The sequence below is a fragment of the Aedes albopictus genome, chromosome 2 (assembly GCF_035046485.1).
Source record: "Aedes albopictus strain Foshan chromosome 2, AalbF5, whole genome shotgun sequence".
Classification (NCBI taxonomy): domain Eukaryota; kingdom Metazoa; phylum Arthropoda; class Insecta; order Diptera; family Culicidae; genus Aedes; species Aedes albopictus.
This window is the reverse complement of record NC_085137.1, coordinates 160,995,489-161,019,833: the sequence shown is the minus strand read 5'-3', so window position 1 is coordinate 161,019,833 and position 24,345 is coordinate 160,995,489. Positions and strand designations below refer to the sequence as shown.

At 36.3% G+C, this 24,345-nt stretch overlaps 1 protein-coding gene across 1 annotated transcript in view; it reads right to left on the bottom strand.

Annotated features, from left to right (window-relative positions):
- LOC109405896 (guanine nucleotide-binding protein subunit gamma-e) overlaps positions 1-24,345 on the bottom strand; it is a 138,484-nt gene that overhangs the window by 97,950 nt on the left and 16,189 nt on the right. Inside the window, exon 2 of the mRNA XM_062850642.1 lies at positions 12,808-12,925. Within this exon, the coding sequence (XP_062706626.1) occupies positions 12,808-12,920 (113 nt within the window). The 5' untranslated portion in view covers positions 12,921-12,925. The remainder of the gene's footprint in view (positions 1-12,807; positions 12,926-24,345) is intronic.

The window sequence follows — 24,345 nt, the reverse complement described above, 5'->3', positions numbered from 1 at the left end:
TAGGCCCAGCCAGAAAGCCGGGGCTGGAAAACATAAGAAAATCGATTTTCCTGTCTCTGTTTTTCCCGTCCGCCGTCGTCCCACATGAAGACGCGTCCGTCGCGCGTCGACCTGTGTGATGACGGACGACCAGCAGGCAGGCAGGCAGGCAGGCAGGAACATATCGCACCACCCGGCGGCGGGACCGGGGAGTTTGCTTATTCATTCGTTCCTTTCGGTCGGCATTTCATCATCAGGTGCAGGCGGCAGCACCCCTTGCTGGCCGCCGTAGCACCGATATGTCGGTGTTGAAACGGGACGGGGTGAGCACGCGAAAGCGGTTGGCCTAGAACGTACGAGCAGAATAGGACGATACGTAGCATAATTATGCCAGCGGTTTTTTCATGGGGGCACTGAGGGTGGAATGGACGTATGAGTAAACGCTGTTTGACTTTTTTTTCTGAATATTATATCTCTGAATTCGTTCTAAAAATCAAACATAGAACTTTTATTAGAACTCTAAAAATGACTACAGCTGACGAGTTCGAAGACGAGTTGCCGTGAAGCAACTCGTCTTCGAGCTTGGCAGCATCCTCTCTGAATCCAATGAAACTCTTTAACCTTCCAGGACGCGCGCCATCAAGCAACCGAAACTGCACCGCGCTCGCGCTGTATACGAAAAGCGAGGTTTTTTGGTGGTGTTGCACTTTTTACAACAGCGCGCGCGCTGAAGGGTTAATATGAATATGTGAAGAAGTATGTATAAAAAGCCCCGGATAACCTCCACTCTTGAGCTTTCATTGACACATTGTCTTACCCATTCATAAATAAAAAAAAATGAAAGAGCAAAGCTCTAACAATTTGTTCTACTGATAAATTTTTTTTTGTTGTGTTAGTTTCAATGGAAATTGAATGGTTTTGGCCGTTTTCAAATGATAGCCTAGATGATTTTCTTGCTCGTTAAATTTCATTGGATTCTGAAAGAATACTGTGACTATTACTGTATGAGTATGTGCCATTTTTTGTCAATTTTAACCCTCTAATACACAAATTTTTGATTTTGATCTAAATATCTTTTTCGTCATCTAAAATCGATTTAAAAATGTTTTTATTTTTGAATATCTCCACACTGAAACCCTATTTGGGACACGGATTTTTTGAGACGAAACTATTTGAGATTTTATGATTATTGTTGAAATATTTTTATTTTTATATTTGAAGAAAATTTTATTTTCCGTGTAATTTTAAGGATAATTATTTTAGAGTGTATTGGACTCCCTTAAATAATTTTACTATAAAAGTGTGGTTTGGGAAAAAATTAAAAATGAAAAAAAAAACAATGACTTCTAAAAGGTGACTCAAGCATCAATTTTTGAACGATTTTCAAAAAAAATGTAAATACGCTTTAAAAGACACCAAAATAGAGATGGGCAATCAGATCCGGACCCGCTAAAAAGATCCGTATCCGTAAAGTGAGCGTCTGAGCCGTGGATCTTTTTCAGAGAGAGTTGGATCACTAGTTTACAGTCTTCTGTGGGAAAGAGCCTAAAAGAACAGAAAGTTTTTTTCGTTTTGCTCTAGTCCATTCCCAAATCCGACGAAACGTGTTTTTCATGCGTCAAGCAAACACAGCTAGCAGGGGTGGCCCAGTTCTCTCACACCTGGCCATGAAGCCCCAAACAACGCACACGATCTCTCGTTTCCATCTCAAGCGAAAGATCAGTACCTATGTATAGTCCAGACAGAGCTGATCCGAACAATCCAAATACGAACCGGAACTCACACATTAATTCTTTTTGTTCGGTTTTTCAGCAGTGTGCTGGTGCTGCACACTGTTTCAAAAGGCCCAATATCGTGATCGAAATTGTTTTGGGCATGAAAAATTGATTTTAGAGGTATAGGGCCCTTCTTTTGGAAGTATCACTAATGTGATTAATCCACCTAGAAGTGAGATAGAAATTCAATTTTTTGCATAAGTGAAGAGCGCGTGTTTATGTCTGTTGTAGAAAATGTCATTATGAAAAAAAAAATTGACGAACAAACTTTTGTTCTACCTGCTCAATTTCTAGAGATATGGGCCATTATTTGTGAATGGTCCCTTAAAATCAGTTTTTTTGTAACTTTTTCAAGACATTTTTGGGAATTTTCAAATGGCCTACAAAGTTATTTAATATGACAAAATACGTGTTTCTTGTGAAGACGGCAACATTGTATCTTTGACAGTTTTTGAGATATTTACTAATTTATTTTGAAAAGTAGCCTTTTTTACGGCTTTAAGACATTTACAGAGGCAAAATGGGGCAAGATTTTTCAATTGAATATGCAAGAAGTTTATAATAGGTGTAAATTTTGTTTCAACTCAGGCAGGACACTTGCTTCCTTGACAGTAAGATTGAGCTGTGAAATATTTTAGTTCGTAACTGAAATTTTCAAAAAAAAAACTCAAAAAGTATTGAAGATAGAAATATGTCGTCTTTAAAGAAAACATGAATTTAATAATATATAATAAGTTTGTAAAACATTTGAAAATTCCTAAAAATGTCTAAAAAAAAGTTACAATGAAAAAAGTGATATTTAGGGGTCGTTAACAGAAAATGATAGGGCCCATATAGCCGAGGCGGTAAACGCACGGGTATTCAGCATGACCATGCTGAGGGTGACGGGTTCGATTCCCGGTCGGTCCAGGATCTTTTCGTAAAGGAAATTTCCTTGACTTCCTTGGGCATAGAGTATCTTCGTGCCTGCCACACGATATACACATGCAAAATGGTCATTGGCAGAGGAAGCTCTCAGTTAATAACTGTGGAAGTGCTTATAGAACACTAAGCTGAGAAGCAGGCTTTGTCCCAGTGAGGACGTTACGCCAAGAAGAGGAGAGAGAGGAACAGAAAATGACCCACATCTTTCAAAACGGAGCAGGAGATAGGATAAAAGTTTGTTGCAAGAAAATGCTTGATAGAAAAAAATGCTTCTTTTGAAAGTATTGCTTTTGTGATCAATTCACCTAGTAGTGAGATGAAAATTCAGTGTTTACCATATGTGAATACTGATGTCTTCAGGAAAGTTGTCGGAAATATCATTAAAAGAAAACTTGCCGCTGGGAGAGAGATAATGCATGTATGCTGAACCACATCAAGAGAATGAGTGTCGCATGCTGTATTTCAGAGAACAACCTGGAAGCAAGTAATTCTATTCGCTCGGTGAGGTCGTTTATAACGGAGCCGCTGATCCGCTCAGAAGAGCCGGTTCACTAATGTGATGGATCCGGTTCGAATCCGATCACTGAAGTGAGCCGTTTTGCCCACCTCTACCAAAAACCTTTTTTTGAGTTATACAGAATAATCCTAAATATCGACCAAAAATATAAAAAAAATGATTCTCCACGAATCAAAAATTACAAAAATTCTCAAACTATACCCCGTCTAAAGGGTTAATTACCCTAAATACTCTAAATTAACGTTTTATTAAAATTTGGTGGTCGTGGGTATCGACTTAAGGGCCCATATAGCCGAGGCGGTAAACGCACGGGTATTCAGCATGACCATGCTGAGGGTGACGGGTTCGATTCCCGGTCGGTCCAGGATCTTTTCGTAAAGGAAATTTCCTTGACTTCCTTGGGCATAGAGTATCTTCGTGCCTGCCACACGATATACACATGCAAAATGGTCATTGGCAGAGGAAGCTCTCAGTTAATAACTGTGGAATTGCTCATAGAACACTAAGCTGAGAAGCAGGCTTTGTCCCAGTGAGGACGTTACGCCAAGAAGAGAGAGAGAGAGAGAGAGAGAGAGAGAGAGAGAGAGAGAGAGACTTACGTCAAATCTTTAATTTTTTTGTTAAACTGACTTTAAACGTTTAAATATTTTTTAGCATGTAAGTATAAATTTTTATTTTTTTTTTTCATAGAAATTCAGACAATTTCTTCTAATTCACTCATACATGACTTTTCTGGGTCTTACCATTTTTGAGATGCACTGAATTTTATAAATCAATCGGTAGCTTAAGCCCTTTTTCAAATACCGTACCCCTTCAAACAATCTGCTATACGACTTTTCCAATGAATAGACTCTTATTCTCGATAGATTCATCATAGTAGATTCCAAATCTGGCATTGAATCTCTTAGCGAAGTGTGTTTTTACGAAATGGAAACAATTTTGTAAATTTGGACATAAATGTCCATTGATGAACGCCTAAAAGTATGCAATGCCCTTGTAATTTCATGTAGATAAATCTGTGTTGTTCAAAATTTGTTCATAAAACATTAAAAAACTATCCAAAAAAGAAAACTCACCATGCATAGCATGTTATCATATGTTGATGTACCGTTAAGCATATATTATTACAAAGATAATGAGTTTTGATAGCTAAATTCACTGTGTTTTCCACTCAGTACTCCCGAAACTAATTTTTATATGTAGAATTTAGTAAAAAATCAATGTTTTGATATAAAAATTCTATCTGATATATTCCACAAGGCTTCTCTCATCATGTTCATACTAAAAGTTAACCAAAATATTTCAAATTATCGAATCTTCCAATTGCAATTGATAACTGATACCCCAGTATGTACTTGTTTTAAAAATATAAATGTCGGGGAAATACTGTTACATGGGAAAATATTGAGAAAATTAACCGAAAAACTATCAAAGTTACCCCATTTTACGGTACATATTAGTCTAAATAAATGCTGTAAAACAAAGTACTCAAAGTTGCTTTAAAATTCAGTCATACCTCGATATAACGTTAATTTTTTTTGCTCCAACTTTTTGCTATTTAAACAATAAGCGTGGTTTACAGAATAGTCTATATAATATCACACACCTCCTGGAATCAAGTCTGCCCCAATTTAGGCGTTATTCGACCAATTTTGCAGTTTTATGATAGTTTTCGATATCAAAGTTGTACAAGAAATGTAATTTGGATTTTTACATCTCTGGAGAAATCTTTGAAAAAATTGGAATTGGAATTGGAATTCCATCAGGAATTTCATCCTAGAGATATCCGTTTGAGAAATTTCGGAAGAATTACCGGCGAATCTCAGAAAGAAACTGCCCAGGAATCTCTAGAGAAAACTCTGTAATAATCACAGTAGGAGATTCCTAGAGGAATCAATCCGGAAAAGCAAATCCTGTATATTCTATCAAAATGTGCTGGATAAGTTCCAACAAGAATTTTTGAAATAATGGAACTTTTTTGGAAGAATCCTAGTAGGAATGACTGGAGGAATACCAGTAGATTTTTTTTGGAGAAATGACAGGATGGAAGAATCTCTGAAACTCTTTGGAATATCCTACAGAAGTTTCTAGAGAAACCACAGGGGAAATTCCTGGAGTAATCATTTCAAGAATTTTTGGAGCAGACATTTCTAGAGGAATGCAAGCAGATTTAAAACCCAGTAAGAATTTACGGAGGAATCATAGAAGCACCGACAAACCAGACCTAACTCTTAGGGGAAATTTATAAAAAAATTTAACCGATGTATTTTTATGAACATGCTGCCACCTATAGGTAGCACTACGCGAAACACTGTCAGTCATATAGGACTGTAATTTGACGTTTGCCAAACACGCACGCTTCTACGCGAATCACCTGTAGTCTTCGTTTGCATCATTTAGCAACATAAACACTGGCAACCGTCAAGCGATCGATCTCTAGCGCCTCTGTAAAACAAAAGAAATTTGAATTCATCGTTTAATTGAGCCAAACCCATTCGAAGAGTAGGGTAAATCGCCAATTATTGCACACCTTAAAAACTCGCCAATTATTGTACACTCCATGCTTTTCTTATGAGATGTGCAACAAAAAGCGAGTTTTTAAGGTGTGGAGTAGGCTGAGGCTTTTTTTTTCAAAAGTTGTTGAAACCTGGAATTCATAAGCTCTTTTGGATTCAAATGACACAAAAAAAGAAATGTCTGAGTTTAAGCCAAAAATATTGAGATTTAGAGGTCGCGCAATCGCTCCAAAGTCGAATTTTCGAGTAATAAAAAGGTATTTTCACTTCAAGTGCCATAACTTTTTCAATTTTCAATCTCTTTTTTATGAATTTCTCACAATTTAAATGTCGAATAAACTCGTAGAACATCTTTTTTTTTTCCAAAGTCACGCAAAATATGAGTTTTTGAAGATTTAATTCATTTTTTTTTTCTTTTTACAAAAAGTTTTAACTTAAGAGTCCTATAACTTTTTAACCGTTTGACCAATTTTATTTTTTTTTAGCTTGCTTTTGTAGATATTTTTGTTGCCTAAGAATGCTGTACCTTTGAAAAAACGTTTCAAAATAGATAAATACCAAAAACCGTTCAGAAACACGTATTTTATTGGAAAAATCAGAATTTTGGCAAAATTTTAATAAATAAAAAGAAAATCGGGTTAAGTACGGTTCCTTTGAATTCCACTAAGAATTTGCATCCTTTGACAGATACGTATTTCGACCTCAACTGTAAGGTCGTCTTTGAATTTTTGTCTTTGAACAGTGTCTTGTACTTGACTCGACTCAAGTACAGTCAAGTCGAGTCAAGTACAAGACACTGAAGACGACCTTACAGTTGAGGTCGAAATACGTATCTGTCAAAGGATGCAAATTCTTAGTGGAATTCAAAGGAACCGTACTTAACCCGATTTTCTTTTTATTTACAGATATTCTCCTAACAAGCCCAGGTTAATCATCAAAATTTTAATAGTTTCCATGCTTAGTTTCGGGCTCAAAGTGAAAAATTTATTCTCAATAATCATATGGAAGCCTTGAACTTCAGTTTTTGGAGTGTTCTGAATCAAAAAACATTTTCATGTTCGAAATGCGAGGAAAAATAATTTGAAAAAAAAATCCTCCAATGTGTTCCATATCCCTAAATATGATGCTAAGTATCTGGTTTGGAGTAAAAAATTGCAAATAATCGTCAAAAACTCCAATTTTGCATGAAAAAATCACGTTTTAAGGCATGTTTTGGCAGTTTTTGGTGAAAAGTATCATAAAAATAACTACTTTGATGAAAAGTTTGTTTAGGACAAAGATAGACAACAAAAATATCTACAAAAGCAAGCTGAAAATTTTAAAATTGGTCGAACGGTTAAAAAGTTATAGGACTCTAAAGTTAAATTTGTTTGCGTAAGATTTTCGACTGGAAGTTTAATGTTTGAGAGATTTTGGCTTTCTCAGTCTAGGGAATCCAAACGATTAAATTGGCATTGCCCGACGTTTCGGCCTAATTTATTTGGCATTTTTCAAGGGTAAAGCTGTCTATCGTTTTTTGTTATAATTTATAACTAGTGCCACAGTTTCTTTTGGAGCTTCTTGTAGCATTTCTACACATATAGATTTTAGGCGAATTTTACAATAATTTTGAGAAGGGACGTAGACACTGCTTTCGCACATTCATCAACTCACTTGGTACCGTAAACCGGGGTCAAATTGATCTTCGGGTCGAAATTGATCACACGTTTTTCGGTTAGATTTAGCATATTTTAAGTAATTTCCTTCCAATTATCGTGCAGTTGGGAACCGATACTAAACGATATTTGCTTGGAAACTATTTGAAGTATGTTTTATCTAACGGAAAATCGTCTGACCAATTTCGACCCGGAGATCAATTTGACCCCGGTTTACGGTACTAAATTTGTTTATAAAAAGAAGAAAAAAATGAATTAAATCTTCAAAAACTCATATTTTGCTTGACTTTGGAAAAAATGATGTTCTACGAGTTTATTCGAAATTTAATTTATGAGAAATTCATAAAAAAAAGATTGAAAATTGAGAAAGTTATGGCGCTTGAAGTGAAAACACCTTTTTATTACTCGGAAATTCAACTTTGAAGCGATTGCGCGACCTCTAAATCTCAATATTTTCGGCTTAAACTCAGAGGTTTCTCTATTTGTGTCATTTGAATCCAAAAGAGCTTACGAATTCCAGGTTTCAACAACTTTTGAAAAATAAGCCGCAGCCTAGTGTGCAGGTCTCAAGTTAGCCCAGTGGTTAAGGCTATGGATCGCCAATCCGGAGACGGCGGGTTCGATTCTCGTTCCGGTCGGGAAAATTTTCTCGACTCCCTGGGACTCAGTCAAATAAACTTAAGATTTGCATAAGGCCCATCTTATGAAACGACCTTTAAGCAATTCATAATGGTTCGAATGAATTTCATAAGGTTGCTCTATGACGTAGAATCGTTTCACAGCTAAGCTTTTATATATGTTTAGCAACATGGTATTCTCAAGCGTCGGTAGCCGAGTGGATAAAATAAGAGCTCTGTGATCCCGACGCTCATGAATCGAATCCAGTTTGCATCATTTTAAGATTTTTTTTTGCTCTTTTCATAAGTCTATCTTAAGAAATTTGTCTAAACAAGCACGATCAATTTTCATGAGGTATTCTTATGGCATCCATAAGATTAAGTTATAGCAAAAATTCATAAGGTATTTTGATGAATTTCGTTAGTTTTTTTCACTGAGTGTTGTAGTGTATCATTGTCCTTGCCTAACAATATACAAATTCATGCAATGGCAGGCAAAGAAAGCCCTTCAATTAATAACTGTGGAAGTGCTCAAAGAACACTAAGTTGAAGAATGACAGGCCATGTTCCAGTTGGAACCATACAGAGAAAGAAGAAGCAATGGGCGATTTACCCTAATTCCAGGATAAATCTGAAGACACTACAACCAGTTCATGGAACTTGCAGTGTCTTTAGATGAACCACTTGAGATTTTTCATGAGGAACTTTATCATGAACTCCTGGGTTAATTCCCGAATTAGTTATGGAAGAATCCAAAGAAAAAATCTGTAGACATCATTGGATGGAAAATTTTGCATTTTCCGCTGCAGTAAAGTTTTGCTTTGATATAACGCAACGAAAATAAAAATGCAGTTACGTTATATCGAGGTATGACTGAACAAAGTTTCATTAAATTCTGAGAAGGTGCTGTCGGCAACTGGATGAGTTTGCTTAAAATTCAACAGCTCTGAGAAATTCCCGATAATTTATCAGAGGAATCATTTGCCAAAATCCCGGGGAGTTTAACCGTCCACTACCCAACATTTATATTTTTTTTGCTGGGCAATCATTTTTTTTTTTAATTTTCAGAAGCAATACTTTTTTTTACTTTTAAATTTTTTTGAGTCATTCTTTTGTATGAAATCGCAAATCATTTCATATTTCACATTTTCCCCCTAACCATTTAACCACAGGAAAACGGTTAAGTTCCCATGGAAAAATATTAAAGTGTAACGTAAAAATAAAAATATAAAAGCGAAATCCACAAAATCGCGAATAAAAAAGGATTTAGACGCGGATATGTTAAAATCGGTTTTAGATAAAAAAAAAAAAAGATATTTGAATAGAAATAAAAACAATGGGTATCAGCAGCTTATTAATAATATTATTTATTGCAGATGTTTGTTTCATGTTTGATCGGTTTATTGGAAGGGTACAATTGCCTTCACATAATTGGAACGGTAATGTCTTAAGTAGTATGTATAACATCTTCAAAATCATAATAAGAATTGAAATCTAACGTTCATGTAGCTTCATCGAGATATTTTTTTTTGCTAAGTCAATGCCGTGACCCTAAGTGAATCAATACTGACATGACCCTACCTTTTGCAAATAGGTTTGGCTAGAACTGACCAAGATGCAGTCGCAGATATAGTCCAGGAAAAAATGCAATAAAAATGGACAGAATGTTGCTAATTGAAAATTTGAGAGATGAATTTGTGAAAAAAAATGATTTGATGGCATCCGAACTCACGACTTCGTCATCACTAGACCGGCGCTTTAAACAACTATGCCACAGAACAAGTAACGATTCTGCAGAATAGAAAGCCAAACAGCGACACACGCGTAAATCATAGAGGTACCACTGCTGTCCGATCACGTTGCGCATTTTGAATACTTTGTCACGCCCAGACCTGTGACCGGAAGCATTTTTTACTTCCTTCCGCCGCAGCTGTCAGAAAACAATTTTCGGCTGCGCCACTGGGCATTGTATGCTAGTCCGTTGTCTAGTGTCGAGTTTCCTTCAAAGCACGGGTTCCCAACCGGTGGTCCGCGGCCCTCTAGGGGTCCGTGAAGCGTCCAAAAAATGTAAATTTTCTATTCTTTTTTATGCAAATTATACCAATTTTAAATTTAGTAACTTTTTTTGTTTTTTTTTTCAGGGATAGTTTCTGCTTTGCAGTCTTGTTTTAATGGAACAAACTATTGACTTTTTGACGTTTCTATATCGGTAATCTGTAAAACGTGAAAATGAGAGATGGATACAAACTAGCTATTCAGTTGTTTCAAGAAACATGTCCAAAACATGTCATTCATGAAGATTACACTCCTTTATATTCAGGATTAAAAGAAATACTCAATTTTTGATTATTTCACCATCCAAAAAATAAAAAAAAAACATGAAATCTGTGGCTGAATTAAGGCGCACAATTTCTTTGAAGAGAAGAAATTTTCTTCAATTGCTCACCAGTAAGTAAATTTTCCTTTCTTCTAAGAAATAGTGTGCCGGAGTTCGCCTACTGTTGAAGTTCGTCAAACTGGCTTTGTGAATATTTCAGAATAAGTTTTCAGGAAAATTACGAATTTTGCTTATTTCTAAGAGTTGTTTGGAAAACACAGGTATTAGCGAGACATTCGTTGAACCCCTTTTCCATTTTTTTGGGTTAACCACTGCCAAACCACAAACAACTCAAGAATCACTATTTGAGGAACAAATTGTATAACACGCTTTTGGAAGAAAAAAAACGGCTGCTGGGCTATTTTAAGCCACCACTCAAATTGAATGTACATTGCATGATTGTTTACAAAATGTAAGAGTAAAAAAAAGCTATCATTAATCGTCGAAAATCCCTTCCACTGTAAATTTCTGGCTACGCTACTGTACCGAAATAACTCGGTTTCGTTTATTCAATTCATATTTTTTGCTAAAAAAAGTCATTTGGCCCCAGATGATTTGAAAATTCTTAAAGGGGTCGTCACCTCAAAAAGGTTGGGAGCCCCTGCTTCAAAGAGTGAATCTCACTGAGTGTTAAACGTGTCCGTATTTAAAAAATAAATTGAAAAAAAAACTGTCTCCCAACGCATATTTGATGTATAACATGTCTGCGAAATAATATAATAATAGGTTCAAAAGTAGATAGTCGGCCATAGAATTTTGACGTCTATGAAATCGTTTTTAATTTTGTTTAAACAAACAACTTTCTCAAAAAAAAATAAATTCTTTATAGTGTCACGGTCTAAAGTTAAACTGGCACCACCTTTACTAATACTATTACAAAAGATTAATAATCTCAAAAACACCAAAATATACCTCTCCAAATTTTCGACAGTTTTTTTGCCTAGTATTGATTAGTATATGCTGAAAATTTCAGGTTGCGATTTTTTGCTTTTTGTGAGATATTATAGTTAGAAAATTACACATTTATTTAGATTTTTTTATGTTTTTCTTCAATTTTTAATTTTATAAAGGCAGATGCCTTGCTACAATAGATGGCAGAACAAAATCATCATCATCATTCTTCAATTTTCAATGTTAATACTCCACCAACTTTTGTTCAAAAGTTATTATTTGACACAACTGCATCAGAAAAGATTTTAAATTTACATGGTTTCTCGAGAAAACACTAAAATAAACTCAAAAAACTGATTCATAGCCATTGAAATTTATGTTTAAAATAACTCCAAAATAGTAGGCTGTGAAATTTTAACTTCTAAGAAAGAGTAGTTTATTTTGTCAAAATGAACAACTTTCCCAAAGTTGTAAAGGACGTAAAACTAAAAAGTTAGATGATGGCGCCACCTATGCGAATAAGTTGCGAATTATTAATTTCATTGAAATTAATGCCCCTGATCATTACAGAAAGCTTTGTCGGAGTACATAATTAATTTTGTCCCGCTAGATTTCTATCCTGGCCCATAGTGCAGTGTTGCCAAATATTCTGATTCCCATTGCTGAACCAAAAATAAAATTATCAAACAATAAACAAATTGTATTTAAAAAAATGTTATTTGTTCAAATTTAACACAGCCTTTCAAATTAAGAGCAGTTTACTTTTTGGCAAGTTTTTATCCTATCACAATGAAATTTTTAAAACAAACAAACTCCAAGGTTCTCATACTAGATCACAAATATTCTTCAGTTTCCAAAAAAGAAATTAACAAAATTAGATATTTTTGCATCACGCCTTTGACGTATTCACATCGTTGGTTAACAAAATTATTTACGGCTGATTGCACGTCCTTACTTCTTCTCGACCGTTTTGTGTGTAATTACCCTTCCTGTATTGAAATATAGCAGAAGTACCTATGTATTCGAATGGATATGCGTTGATTCGGTGGTGTATTTCCCATCACTTTCTTTATATCACTATCATATTGCTCGAAATATAGAAAAAAATCACCAGACTTTCCTCGATATTCACACCATATCCACTTGGCCCCACATTCCCCTACTACCCCACACTTTACTCATTAATGTTTTCAGGAGACACAGAAAATCCTAGTTTTACGCCATTTGGTTAACCATTGTCACTACTAACGATCCAATAGGTAAACTATAACATCCCGTCGAAGAAAATCATTCACCAGATCTCCATTCCCCACAAGAAAAATCGTGATTCGCTACTCCAAATACACACCCCGAAAATATCGACGACCATAAAAAAAAACTGCACATCCTGCGCCCATGTTTCCACTTTTTCAGCACTGTTGCCCCGTTCGGAATCACTTTTCACACATCCCACCCGCTTGGTTATCCTTTTTTCTTTCAATTGCCGAGTCCCGCGAACCCTTTTTCATCCCCGAAGGTTAGGAAAAATCAGTTTAATCAATTGGCAGGGTACTCACGCTGCGATGCTCTTGGACAATGGCCACCGTTCCATCGAAGCCTGGTACTTCATGTTCTCGATCTGCTTCTTCAGTGCGTCACGGTCCATGGTTGCTAGAATACTGGGATCCATCGCGCCTGTAAGTAGACCAGGAAAGCCGCCGTCGGGATAAGAAAATGTGTGTGATGGGTGGTGGGGTGGAAAATTTGGCATAACGGGAAAAGCGTTCTCATCGGGCAATTAAGAAGGGTGGAAAATTGAATTCGCCGTTGAGAATATCGTGAATGCCTTTTCTTTTAATTTCACTTTTATATCAGACTGTGCCAAATATTGGCATTTGTAAACGAGCAACTATTCAGACATTAAATATTCATGAATTAACGCTGAACGGAATTTCGTTTTGGTTTACAGGCATTCCAATAACACGCTTCATCATGATCATTAAAAAAATAAATAAAAATAAAATAAAATAAAATAAACACTACTGCTTTGCATTTAGTATTCCATATTTTAAAGAAGAATGTGAAACTCCTAAAATTCACGTTTATAAAAATCACATCGAAAAACAAATTTCCATGTAAATCTGATGACAATTCACCATTCCTTCAGCCATGGGAAATTATCAAGAAATCTTCCAACGATTTTACCTATCTGTCAGTGTCACAATTGGCAGTGCCTCTAGGTACTAACCGCAGAACATGCGCACCACAGACGAAGGGAAATTCTTTATCACGACCGGGAAAATTGACAATCCAAAGAGAGGGTGGTGATGGTGAAAAGAAAAATCTAGTTCCACAGCAGGATCCGTTGGCGGTTGTCGAAATAGCACAAGGGGTGTGTGGATTATGTTCATTTGCACTCTGTCATCGATATAGCGTTAAAATGAATTCAATGCATGCGCACTGATTGCGGTGCCGTTTTCCGAGATTTGACGTTTTGGAAATCATAAAACGAATTGAAGGCGCGGGAAAATATGGAGCATTACAAATGTATTGTGCTAACCCAGTAGCGCTCAAGGTATCACAAAATTTAAACCTTCAAAAAAACTTGCAATCAGCAATTATAATAAACATATGTAGTATTACCACAGACAAACAGACGTAACACCTTGAACGATTTTCATGCAAATCCATCGCCCAGTTCACACTACCATCACCTGATGATAGAAACGCATAGAAAAAAGATGCGCGCGCCTCTGGTTATGAGAGCCACAACTATGAAAGTTTAAAATGATCGTTAAAAGCGGGGTCGACGGAAATTTCGCAAGTGTTACGTCTGTTTGTCTGTGCCGTATTACGAAGCAAAATTCCCATAAATCTGATGAATTTCTTAAGAATTTCCTTCAGGGATTAATTTTTGAGGTATTCTTTTCGGATTGCTGCAAACATTCCTGCCATATTTAGAAATGTTATAGTTTTTTTTTTAATTTAATAGTTATTTTTTAAGAATTTGCTTTAAAGTTTTCATTAGAAAGTCCTCTACAGATTCCGTTACTAATTTATCCAAGAATTGTTTGAGAATCCTTTTATGAATTTCCTCATTATCTCTTCCATTTCTTAAGGAAACCGTCTGAGGATTTCTTTATAAATTGCTCCAGGTATTATTTTGAAAAATCTTCCGCGAATTCTTTCAAATTTTCCAACAGCAATTCCTTTAAAGAATCTTTCATTGGTTTTTAAAGAAATTATTCTGAAGTTGCCTTTAGGATTTTTTTTTTCGGTGTTCCTTGTTATTTTTCGCAGGGATTACAATCTTCATAGGTTCCTTTAGAGGTTCGCTATTTTATTTTCACCGATAGAAGCCATTCAAACAAAACAATGTTTCCCCATAGTATTCCCATAGCAATTTCTCCAATTTTCTCCAGAAATTCATACAGAAACTTTAATAAGGATTGCGCTAAAAAATCGTATCATCAATTTAGAAATCGTCCAAAACAGAAACAGCTTCCAATAAATGATAGGATGATGAAAATAGCGAATAAATAAATATGGTAATAAAACAATATAGCGTCAGCATAATTAATCGGAAAGATCTTACAAAGTTTAATATCATTGAACGATCGCACTGAAAGGCGAACACGTTCGATTATGCTGCAATGCACCCCACATACAAGAGCGATGCATTCTTATCAAGGAACAAAACAAAAGTCATCCCTCCAGCGATTCCTTTAGAAGATCAGAAAATCAGAATACATTCGAAAATTTCTTCATAGTAATCCTAAGCAATTTTTCTAGAAATTCTTTAAAAACCCCATCAGAGATTCATTAAGAAATGTCTCCAAGTTTTCGTCTAGAGTCTCATTTTTACTCAAAATATTGTTTCAGTAATTTATAAAGAATTACTTTAGAAAATCTTCCGTAAATTCTTTTCAATATTGCTTCATGTTTTTTTTTAGAAATCCCTCCAGGAGTTCTCGGATTTTCTTATTTCCACGGATTCTTTCACAAACAGCTGCAGAAATTCCTTCATAAAGATTTTCAATACTTCATTTTTTTCAGAAATTTTTCTATAAATTGTTAAGGAACTTTATCCAGGGATTCATTCAGGAAAATCTCCTTAGAATTTATTCAGGCATTGCTCCAGCGGTACTTGCGTGGTTTCTGTTAGTGAGTCCAGGCAGGAACTTTTCCAGCAATGTATGGGGAACGACTGTAATTGTGGTCATGTAACGAGGATTTGGTAATGTTTTCAGGAATTTCTTCAATAAATCGTTCAGGAATTTTATTAGGCATTTTCCAGGATTTTTTTTCTAAAATATCCATAGAAGTTTTTTTACGAATTCCACCAGAGTGTGAAGAACTAGCAAAAAAATCGCAAATACTAAAAAGTTTAAAATAAAGAATTTCTCCAGAGTATTTTGAAAGGTTTTTTTTTTTTTGATTCAAAAGACGGTTTCCCATTTGTTTGGGAAGAAAATTGTACAAAAAATACAAAATATGATATGTGCAGTATTTTAATCATTGCACTAAGAGCCAGGATCGCAATCTAGCGGGAGAAAATCAATTATTCCGAAACGAAGCATTTCCGACATATGGTGTCTTCGACAAAGTTTTTTGTAACGAGCAGGGGCATTTGTTGCCAAGAATTAAGTAACTCGCAACTTATCCGCATAGGTGGCACAACCAACTTTTTAGTTTTACGTCCAAGAGATTTCCAAAAAATAGTAGGGTGTGGAATTTGACGTCTATGAAAGAGATGTTCATTTTGTCAAAAAAAAAAGCTTAACGAAAAACACAATTCATTATTGTGTCATGCTAAAAAGTTAGGCGCTGGTATCACCTTCACTAATGCCATTACATAAGATCAAAAATCTAAAAAAACACCAAAATATATCTCTCCAAATTTTTGACAGTATGTTTGCTTAATATTGTTGTGTATTTGCTAAAAATTTCAGGTTGCGATTTTTTTACGTTTTGTAAGATATTCTAATTTGAAAATTTCACCATTTTTTCGTTTTTTTTTATATTTTCTTAAATTTTTGATGTTAACGTTCTACCAACTTCTATCCGAAAGTTATTATTTCAAACATTTGCATCAGAAAATATTTTAAATTCACATGGTTTTTCGTAAAAACGCCTAAATACGCTAAAAAACTGATGTTTTACTATTTGATTTCATTCTCATAATAACTTAAAAACAAAGGGGCTGTGAAATTTTAACGTCTAAAAAAGAGTTCTTTATTTTTACATTATGAATAACTTTGCCGAAGACACGAAGCCTCTAGGATTTGAAACCAACAAATAAGATTGTGCCAACCCCTATGCAAATAAGTTGCGAACTACCAAATTCTTGGCAGGCATTGGCTGCTAGTTACAAAAAAAACTATTTCAAAGACACCATGTGTCGGTAATACTTGTTGGCCATGAGGGGGGCGGGGGGTGCATAAATTAATGGGACCCACTTGAACTCCCCTGAAACCCCTTGGGCCCAAAACACTTCTGGGACCTAAAATGACCCTGGAGCTCCTTTGGAACCTCCCTAGTACCCCGTGGGATCCCACTGCAACCCCTGAAATGCTCCAAAGACCTCTAGGTCACATTGAATATCTCTGGGACCCCTAAAACTACCATTGAGACCGCCTGTAACGCCCCTGAGATCCCCTTAATTTCTAACCTTCTGGGCCATAAAACTCCATTGAGGCCCCCTGGAATTTCCTTGTAAAGCCTTGAAACGCCTCTGGGACTTCCTAAATCCTCCTAAGACCCCTGGAACGTCCTTGATAGCTCCAGGTTGGAAACGCTCTTGAGACCTGTACTCCAAGAGCCCTGGAACGCCTCTGAGACTTCGTGAGACACCCTGAAAAGTTGCCTCCTGAAACTCCCTAGGACACCCTGAAACGCCAATCTAGGTCACCATGGAGCAGTACCAATAATCTTCTACGCTGCCGTACTGATCGCTACGTGGATAGACTCCCACAGAGTGTTGAGTTTATTGTTCTCGTTGTTCTGACCTATCCGCTTGTCCTGCTTCTGGTGATAGTCAGCTAACGCACCGTCTGCCGAAAAGTATTGGATGTCGAAACGCACGAGCCCGACACGGTCAATAACCTAGCATGAATCTAATTAACTACGAGATAGCGATTTAATTCTATGTTAGGACCCCTAAAAGATCTATCACCCATGACGTCCAAGAAGTGCCGTCTAGCACATGACCGATTTAGTTGCCAACTTCGTCTTTTGGATCTCTCCAAGTTTGCTTGCGGATATCCTTGCGTGCAAAAGAGAACCCCTGAATCGTTCCGGAGACCTATAGATAACCCTGAAAACCTCTAGGACCCATAAAAATGCCATTGTGACTGCATGCAACGTCCCTGAAACACCTAGAAAACTCCTGGGACCTCCTGAATTTCCATTAAGACAATCTGAAATACGAGTGCACGATCTCACTTCGATCGAAACGGACGCGAGTTAGTTCGCTCGGTGGCTTGTTTTGTTGCTTTGTTCTGTCGTGCACGGTATCCGTTCTATCGATCGAAATGTGCAAAGAAGCGACGGTAAAAAATACGCTGGCTTTTGTGTTCCCCGCGAATGCCGCTCAGCCAACTTTGGCTGATATGGCCGGCTTTATAAAAGCGCTCTCCGGTGATTTATCTACGATGGAAACAACGTATAAAATCTCTGATGAAAAATCAGTATTTATACGTTTCCGCAGTGAAGACGCTATGAAGTTTTGCTTCGAAAACAATCCAGAGACCATTCCTTTCTGCTACACAAGTGGGGAGAAAGTTATGGTCCACATGTCCATAGCAGGCGGAAATATTCGCTACGTACGGATCTTCGATCTGCCCCCGGAAGTATCTGATCAGCATCTAACCTCAGTGTTGGCGAAATATGGAAAGGTAAAGCGCACCGTGCGGGAACGTTTTCCGGTTGAGTTCCAGCTGGACATGTTCACGGGAGTGCGCGGCGTTTATATGGATATCGAACAGAACATCCCAGAAGTTCTCTATTTTCATTTCCGAAAAGGAAGAATTTTTTATGAAGGAAGGAAGCCTAGGTGTTTCGTGTGTAGGTCGGACACTCACTTGAAAAAAGTTTGTCCTACTATACAAGTGCGACGAAATGAACAACACGCAAACAAACAGATAACAACAGCACAGCATGAACACGAAGAGGAAGAGAATGCGACTGCTGGTGAGGATGACAAGACCAACAATTGGGTTGTGCAGCTCAACAGCAACAAGAAGTCGAAGAGGAAAAAGCGGCAGTCATCTGTTGTTTCAAAGAACCAATTACCAGTAAAAGGAAACACAGTCAATCCATCTACAAAGGCCAGTGTTAGTAGTGAATCCACGGTCTCTGACTCTCTTTTGGTGAAGAAAAGAATCAGAGTCCCCAAGTACGAGTGGTTCGACGATGTCAACGAACGGCAACAGCTAATTGAAGAAGATAAGGTCAGGATTGCAGCAGCATATAATATAAGTGTGAATCAAATTGAATTTTATCATGATTAGTTTAGACAACTTAATAGAATTAGTTGTATTTTAAATAAGATACCGGCTCCGTAAAATGTTATACATGCTTGAGCCTTTCAAATAAACGAAATTGAAAAAAAAAAATCTGAAATACTTCAAGTTGCTGGCCACAGTATTTTGTTTTACAATATGTTTCAGTATTTGTTCCTTTGAATTGTGCGGTCCGTTACTGATGGTGGCAGCACAGAATTTTGTCTCAATGTATCGAGTCCATGGTATCAGAGGCAAGTAACACTGCGTTTTGGTTCACCAGTTCTCTAAATGGCGAAGTGACGCAAGATCTCTTTCGTTTCATAAGACATTCTCTAGATTCCTACTCAGAATGTTCAAGAACTCACCATTCTTCTTAACTGTGAGGTGACACAACTCTGTGTATATGTGTTTTGTGTATGCTCACGGTTACATGTGTTACATTGCTTACCAAAGCGAATCCTGATTTACGTAAATATTGATCCCACCAACTAACAAAAACTCCTTCCCGTGACAACTGTGGAGGGTCCAGTAGTACGTACAACCTCTAGTAGCAACGGTTGTCAAACTAACATTCCTTTCCTTCCCCGGTAGACCGTAAGGACGTGGCCAGCGCAGCTATTGACCCAAAAAAGTTTGAGCTCTCGAAACGTACTGTACATTGAGGATGGTGGCAAATCCCAAGCCCCAAGCCTATTGGTTCCCTGTGTAATTCCGCTACCACAGATCAATCACGGAGTAGCAACTATGAAGTGTACGGTCACCTATGATCATGCTCATAATTATGTTCTGATATCAAGATCGTGATGCAAAAAAATAAGTAGAACAGTTTTTGAGTTTTTCCTGAGTTTTAAAAATATGGAATTAACTAAAATTTAAATATTTTGCGTTGCAGTCACCGAATTTTCAAGCTTTTTGCATAAATAAAAAGCTGAATATAAAACGTTTCGTTCATCTGTACTTATTTTTTGCATCAATTTAGTGGCTCAGCCAACCACCTATCGTAAATCATTGTGTGGAAAAAATCGTATATTTTCATATATTGAATCAGAATTGTATAATAATATGTATATTTTTTGACAATGATTGCGTAAAATCGCATTTCATGCCAAATTAAATTTCAATTGCGATTTTGTTTCATATAGTCGTCTCCGATCATAAAAGGTGTGAGATACTATCGGTAGGATCGCACAGAATCGGATAGAATCGTGAAAAAAACATACATTCTTAGTGTCAAGCTGCAAGTTCGCTAGCATCGTATATATGATATCTTTGAATCGTGGAAATCGTCGCTTCACATCGTATATGAATCTGCTAAATTGAGCTTGCTACGTAAAGGTATGATGAAAATCGGTGAAATCGTATACAACTATAACAATGTTGTATATTGATCGTTTGCGTCACACTTGCGTCGTATACGAAGTGAATGAAATCGTAGAAATCGTATATTAATTTTCACAGTCGCATATGATTTTTACTGCACTTTTAATAGTAAAATCTTAATCTCGGAAATGGTAAATGGTTTTGTTTACATATTTGTATGATGAGGAAAAGAAAAATGGTATTTATCACCAATTTGTATTTTTGATGTTGTTGACACATTCCAACCATGGTAGCAATAATTTCAACCAAATATATACACACCAAACGCTTTCAGCAATATTTTGCTGAATTTTGCCGAGCTGAAGGGTCCAGCAATTTTTTTTTTGCTGAACTTTCAGCAAAGTTTGCTGAATTTCAGCAAAACGTTACTGGTGATCAGCAGAGTTTACTGAACAAATCAGCAAAATTTTGCTGAATTTCAGTAAATGTTTTGCTGAAACCTTCAGCTCGGCAAAATTCAGCAAAATTTTGCTGAAACCCTCAATCGGTTTTTGGTGTGTAGGTTTCCATACTAGCAGATGACTTACAATAAGTGATCTATAGATTCCAACAATGATGTGAATTCCGGACCTCTTGCACAGCACCACTTTTGGTGCCACTCAATGCACAACAACAACGCTTCCACCACAAGTCTCGCACCGTATCATGCTAATTTTTATTCGTTTCATGCCATTCACTTTGAACTCTCTACTTTCAACTTGGCAATATAGCCAATAGAGATAACGCGCAGCTCTCAATCAAAGGACCTAAGTTCGATTCCCACTGAACACCATTTGGTTTTTTTTTTTATTTGAAAATCTTGAGTCGTATATTGGTACCCTCAATCGTAATAAGATCATGCATAATCGTATATTAAGATGGATAAAATTGGCGAAATCGTAGAAATTTTTCGAGAAATCGTAAATTATGTTGAATGGAATCGCAGTATTCGTATATATGTTTCGATATGGCCTCCACTTTAGTATGTATATGCCTTTTTCGTGCATTGAATACGATTTCTTTGGTTCTATATATGTGTGACTATTTCAGTTGCAATTTCGATATAGCAACCAAATTGCAGGCTGGGGAGATTCGAGATATTGGTGAATATATAGGCTAATCTCCTTAAATTTAAGCAGTATTTCTAAAAAAAATAATGAAGATTTGTATTTTTTTTTTTTTTGGTAAGAAAAAATCAATTTAAAAATTTTTTCTCAACATACATTTGAAACATTAGATATTAGCCAATTACTGTAAAAAAATTCAGCCTAATCGGAGCATTGGTTACGAAAATAAAAATATATGAAAAGAGCAACTTTGCTTAAAAAATAGAACAAAAATCGATTTCAAATCGACAGCCTTGTATGGAAAGTTGAAAAAATTTCTGCTCTACTGTATTTTTTTTCTTCACTTTTTCGAACTCAAGGCATGATTCTAAACTAAAAATGATCATCAGCTTACCGAGTCCAACAATGCTCAGAGCCGTAGCGTGGTCCCATGGCGCACTTGGCAAGCATCCAGGTTGGCGCCCCACGACAATTAGACATGGTTAATTAGCTAAGTTTATAGTTATTTTTTTAAAAGTTGTATTTTGGTGTTTCGAAGAAACAAATTCCCTTTCGATTTTGTTTTATTTTCTTCGTTAGCAATTTTAATGAGAGTCGCCCAAAAATTATTCAAGATCTATTTCTTTTAAACAAGTATAACTACGAACATATTTTGTATTTTAAGAATCTAACAAAAACCTGCACACTAAGCGGTGTGATAGATTTTTTCTTTTAGATGACTTTCTGAAGGAAATTTTGGTCGTATTCCTAGAGAAATCCATAGAAGAATCCATGGATGAAATACTGAGAAAATCTATTGAAGAGTTTATAGGTACCCAATCCTTAAGGATAATTTTTAAAGGAATCTCTAGAAGAATTCCAAAGAAAACTTTGTAACTTTGAAGTAATTGTGGAACATTATTCAATAAAATTCTTAGAAAATTATCGGGAGGAATCGTTTAACTTATTTTTGAATAAACTCCTAGATAACTGCCTGAAGCCTAAAAGAATTTAGTAATTCCTTCAAAAAAAAAAATTCAAAACAAATATCCAGAACAATTTTTTTATACGATTTTTTTTAAGAATTTCTAAAGGAGTTTTAATAGAAATACACTAGAACTTCAATGGCGCCGTTGTCACTTTTCCTATTTAATTAAATTCATAACTTTAATTTTAATAATTGCTTCAGACTCTAGTTTAATTTAAAAACACTTCCGAACAATTCACAGAACTAGTACAGAATTTATCCGTTAACGACGATGAAATTTTAGTTTCATTCGACGTTAAATCACTATTTCCAAGCATCCCAGTTAAAGAGGCCATTAGTGTTTTTAAATTAAACTAGAGTCTGAAGTAACAAGTTCTACTAAAAGCTCTAAAGTAATAGTAAAGTTTAATAATTGATTGTTTTAATTGCCCAGCTTGAAGAGCATCTTTTGTTTTGTTTACCAAAATTTATTTGATACTTCTAGGACCGCTACTGACGCTGTAAGGGCGTGGCAAACTAGATGTTAGTCACACAAACAGTCGCGACATTGGACTTATTGGTCTAGTTATTCTAATGGAGTTTCTGAGAGAATTTTTAGAGTAATGTTTACATAATTTTTCAATGGAAAATTTCTTAAAGAATTTCTGAAATATTTTTGAAATATTTTCTCAAGGAAATCCAGCAAAAGAAATCTAAAGAAAATGCCTAATAAAATTAATGAAGGAATTTCTGGAATATTAAATTTGTTTTGAGGGATCAGGAATAAAAAAGAGTTCACTGGTAGTTTTCTGGGTGACTTAAAAATTCCAGCTAGATTTGTAAAAGTTTAAGCACTAAGAAACATTTACTGACAATAAAAATTGGATGAATTAAATAACAAAGTATTGTTTGCTTTTTTTTCATTTAAAATACTTTTTTATAAACACTTTATTTCATTTAATGCGCAGAAAATCCTTAAGACCTTTCTCAGTACGAATGTTAAGGAATCTGCAAAAAGAAACTATCACTAGCCTTTCGAAAGTTTATTGGTTTTGTTTTGCTTGTAAGGAAAAAACTAAAATAGCTTCGCAAGACAGAAAAGTAGGTATCTAAATTCCCAACTAACATAATAAGAAATATTCAAAATAATCTAGAAAGATCTAAATTTTTGGAAGAACGTAAAAACACATGATCAATCTTAGATATTTTAAATAATGAAATCTTGATAACATTGAAGAAATAAATAGCATCTTCATGTTTCCTTCTAGCCTTAGGCCTTTTCGACGCCTTGGTAGGGGCCAACCTGGCCAACCGCACGTTACGGCTCTGAGTGTAATTTGTGTTAAATTTATGATATTTTTACCCTACTTGAATTAAAGAAATGTGTTGTAAAATAAACAAATAATATTCAGCTGTTTTTCGCTAAGGCAATACCATTCGGGCTCCACAGTATCCCCTGCCTATTTGCTTGCTTCCAGTTACAGCCCTGACACCCCTACATAGACACTAATCACCCCAGCCGACCAAGCACGCACGTGGTTTCACACCTGTCCCCGAAATGATAACAAAACCCCAACACACAACCGCAAAGCCACACACTCACGCCGCCGGCTGCTGGCTGGCTGACAAGCGCGCGGGTCGGGTAGTCTCAATCTGCACATCGCATCCCACCCACCACCCGACGGCCATCGCATCTTCATACCTAGTCGTTGTCGCTCGCTCATTAGCACCTTTCAACTACAGAGCTGAGGGGGAGGAGGACGGCATCCGTTGCCCCGGTGATGCATGCGGGTTGCGCGATTCTATTGAGCAGCCCGAAGCCCGTCCAGCGCGCGATCACTTCCCATCATCATGTGAACGCGATTAGCATCGTCTCTACTTATTTAGAATAGATGTGCTGTTGTGGTTCAATGGCTGGCACTTTTTTCCCCTGGCCATACCCGTAGTAGGTAGACGATAACAGAGGAGCTCGCTTGTTGCTGCTGTTGTCGTTAGTTTGCCGGAGCTAAAACACTTGTTGAAGTGCGCGCATCGCCGCTATTGAACTGCCAATTGAGAATCGGCTGACAGGAAGATAATAGATTGGAAGTAGTAGGGTGAAGTGCCAACTATTATAGGGCGAATAAAACAGTTGAATTATTTCAACCATTAAGTCAATCTATAATTGCATTATTTTACAAAAATCTACACAGATAGCAAGAAAAAACATGTAATTTTAGTTTCGTCAAAAAACTTGCA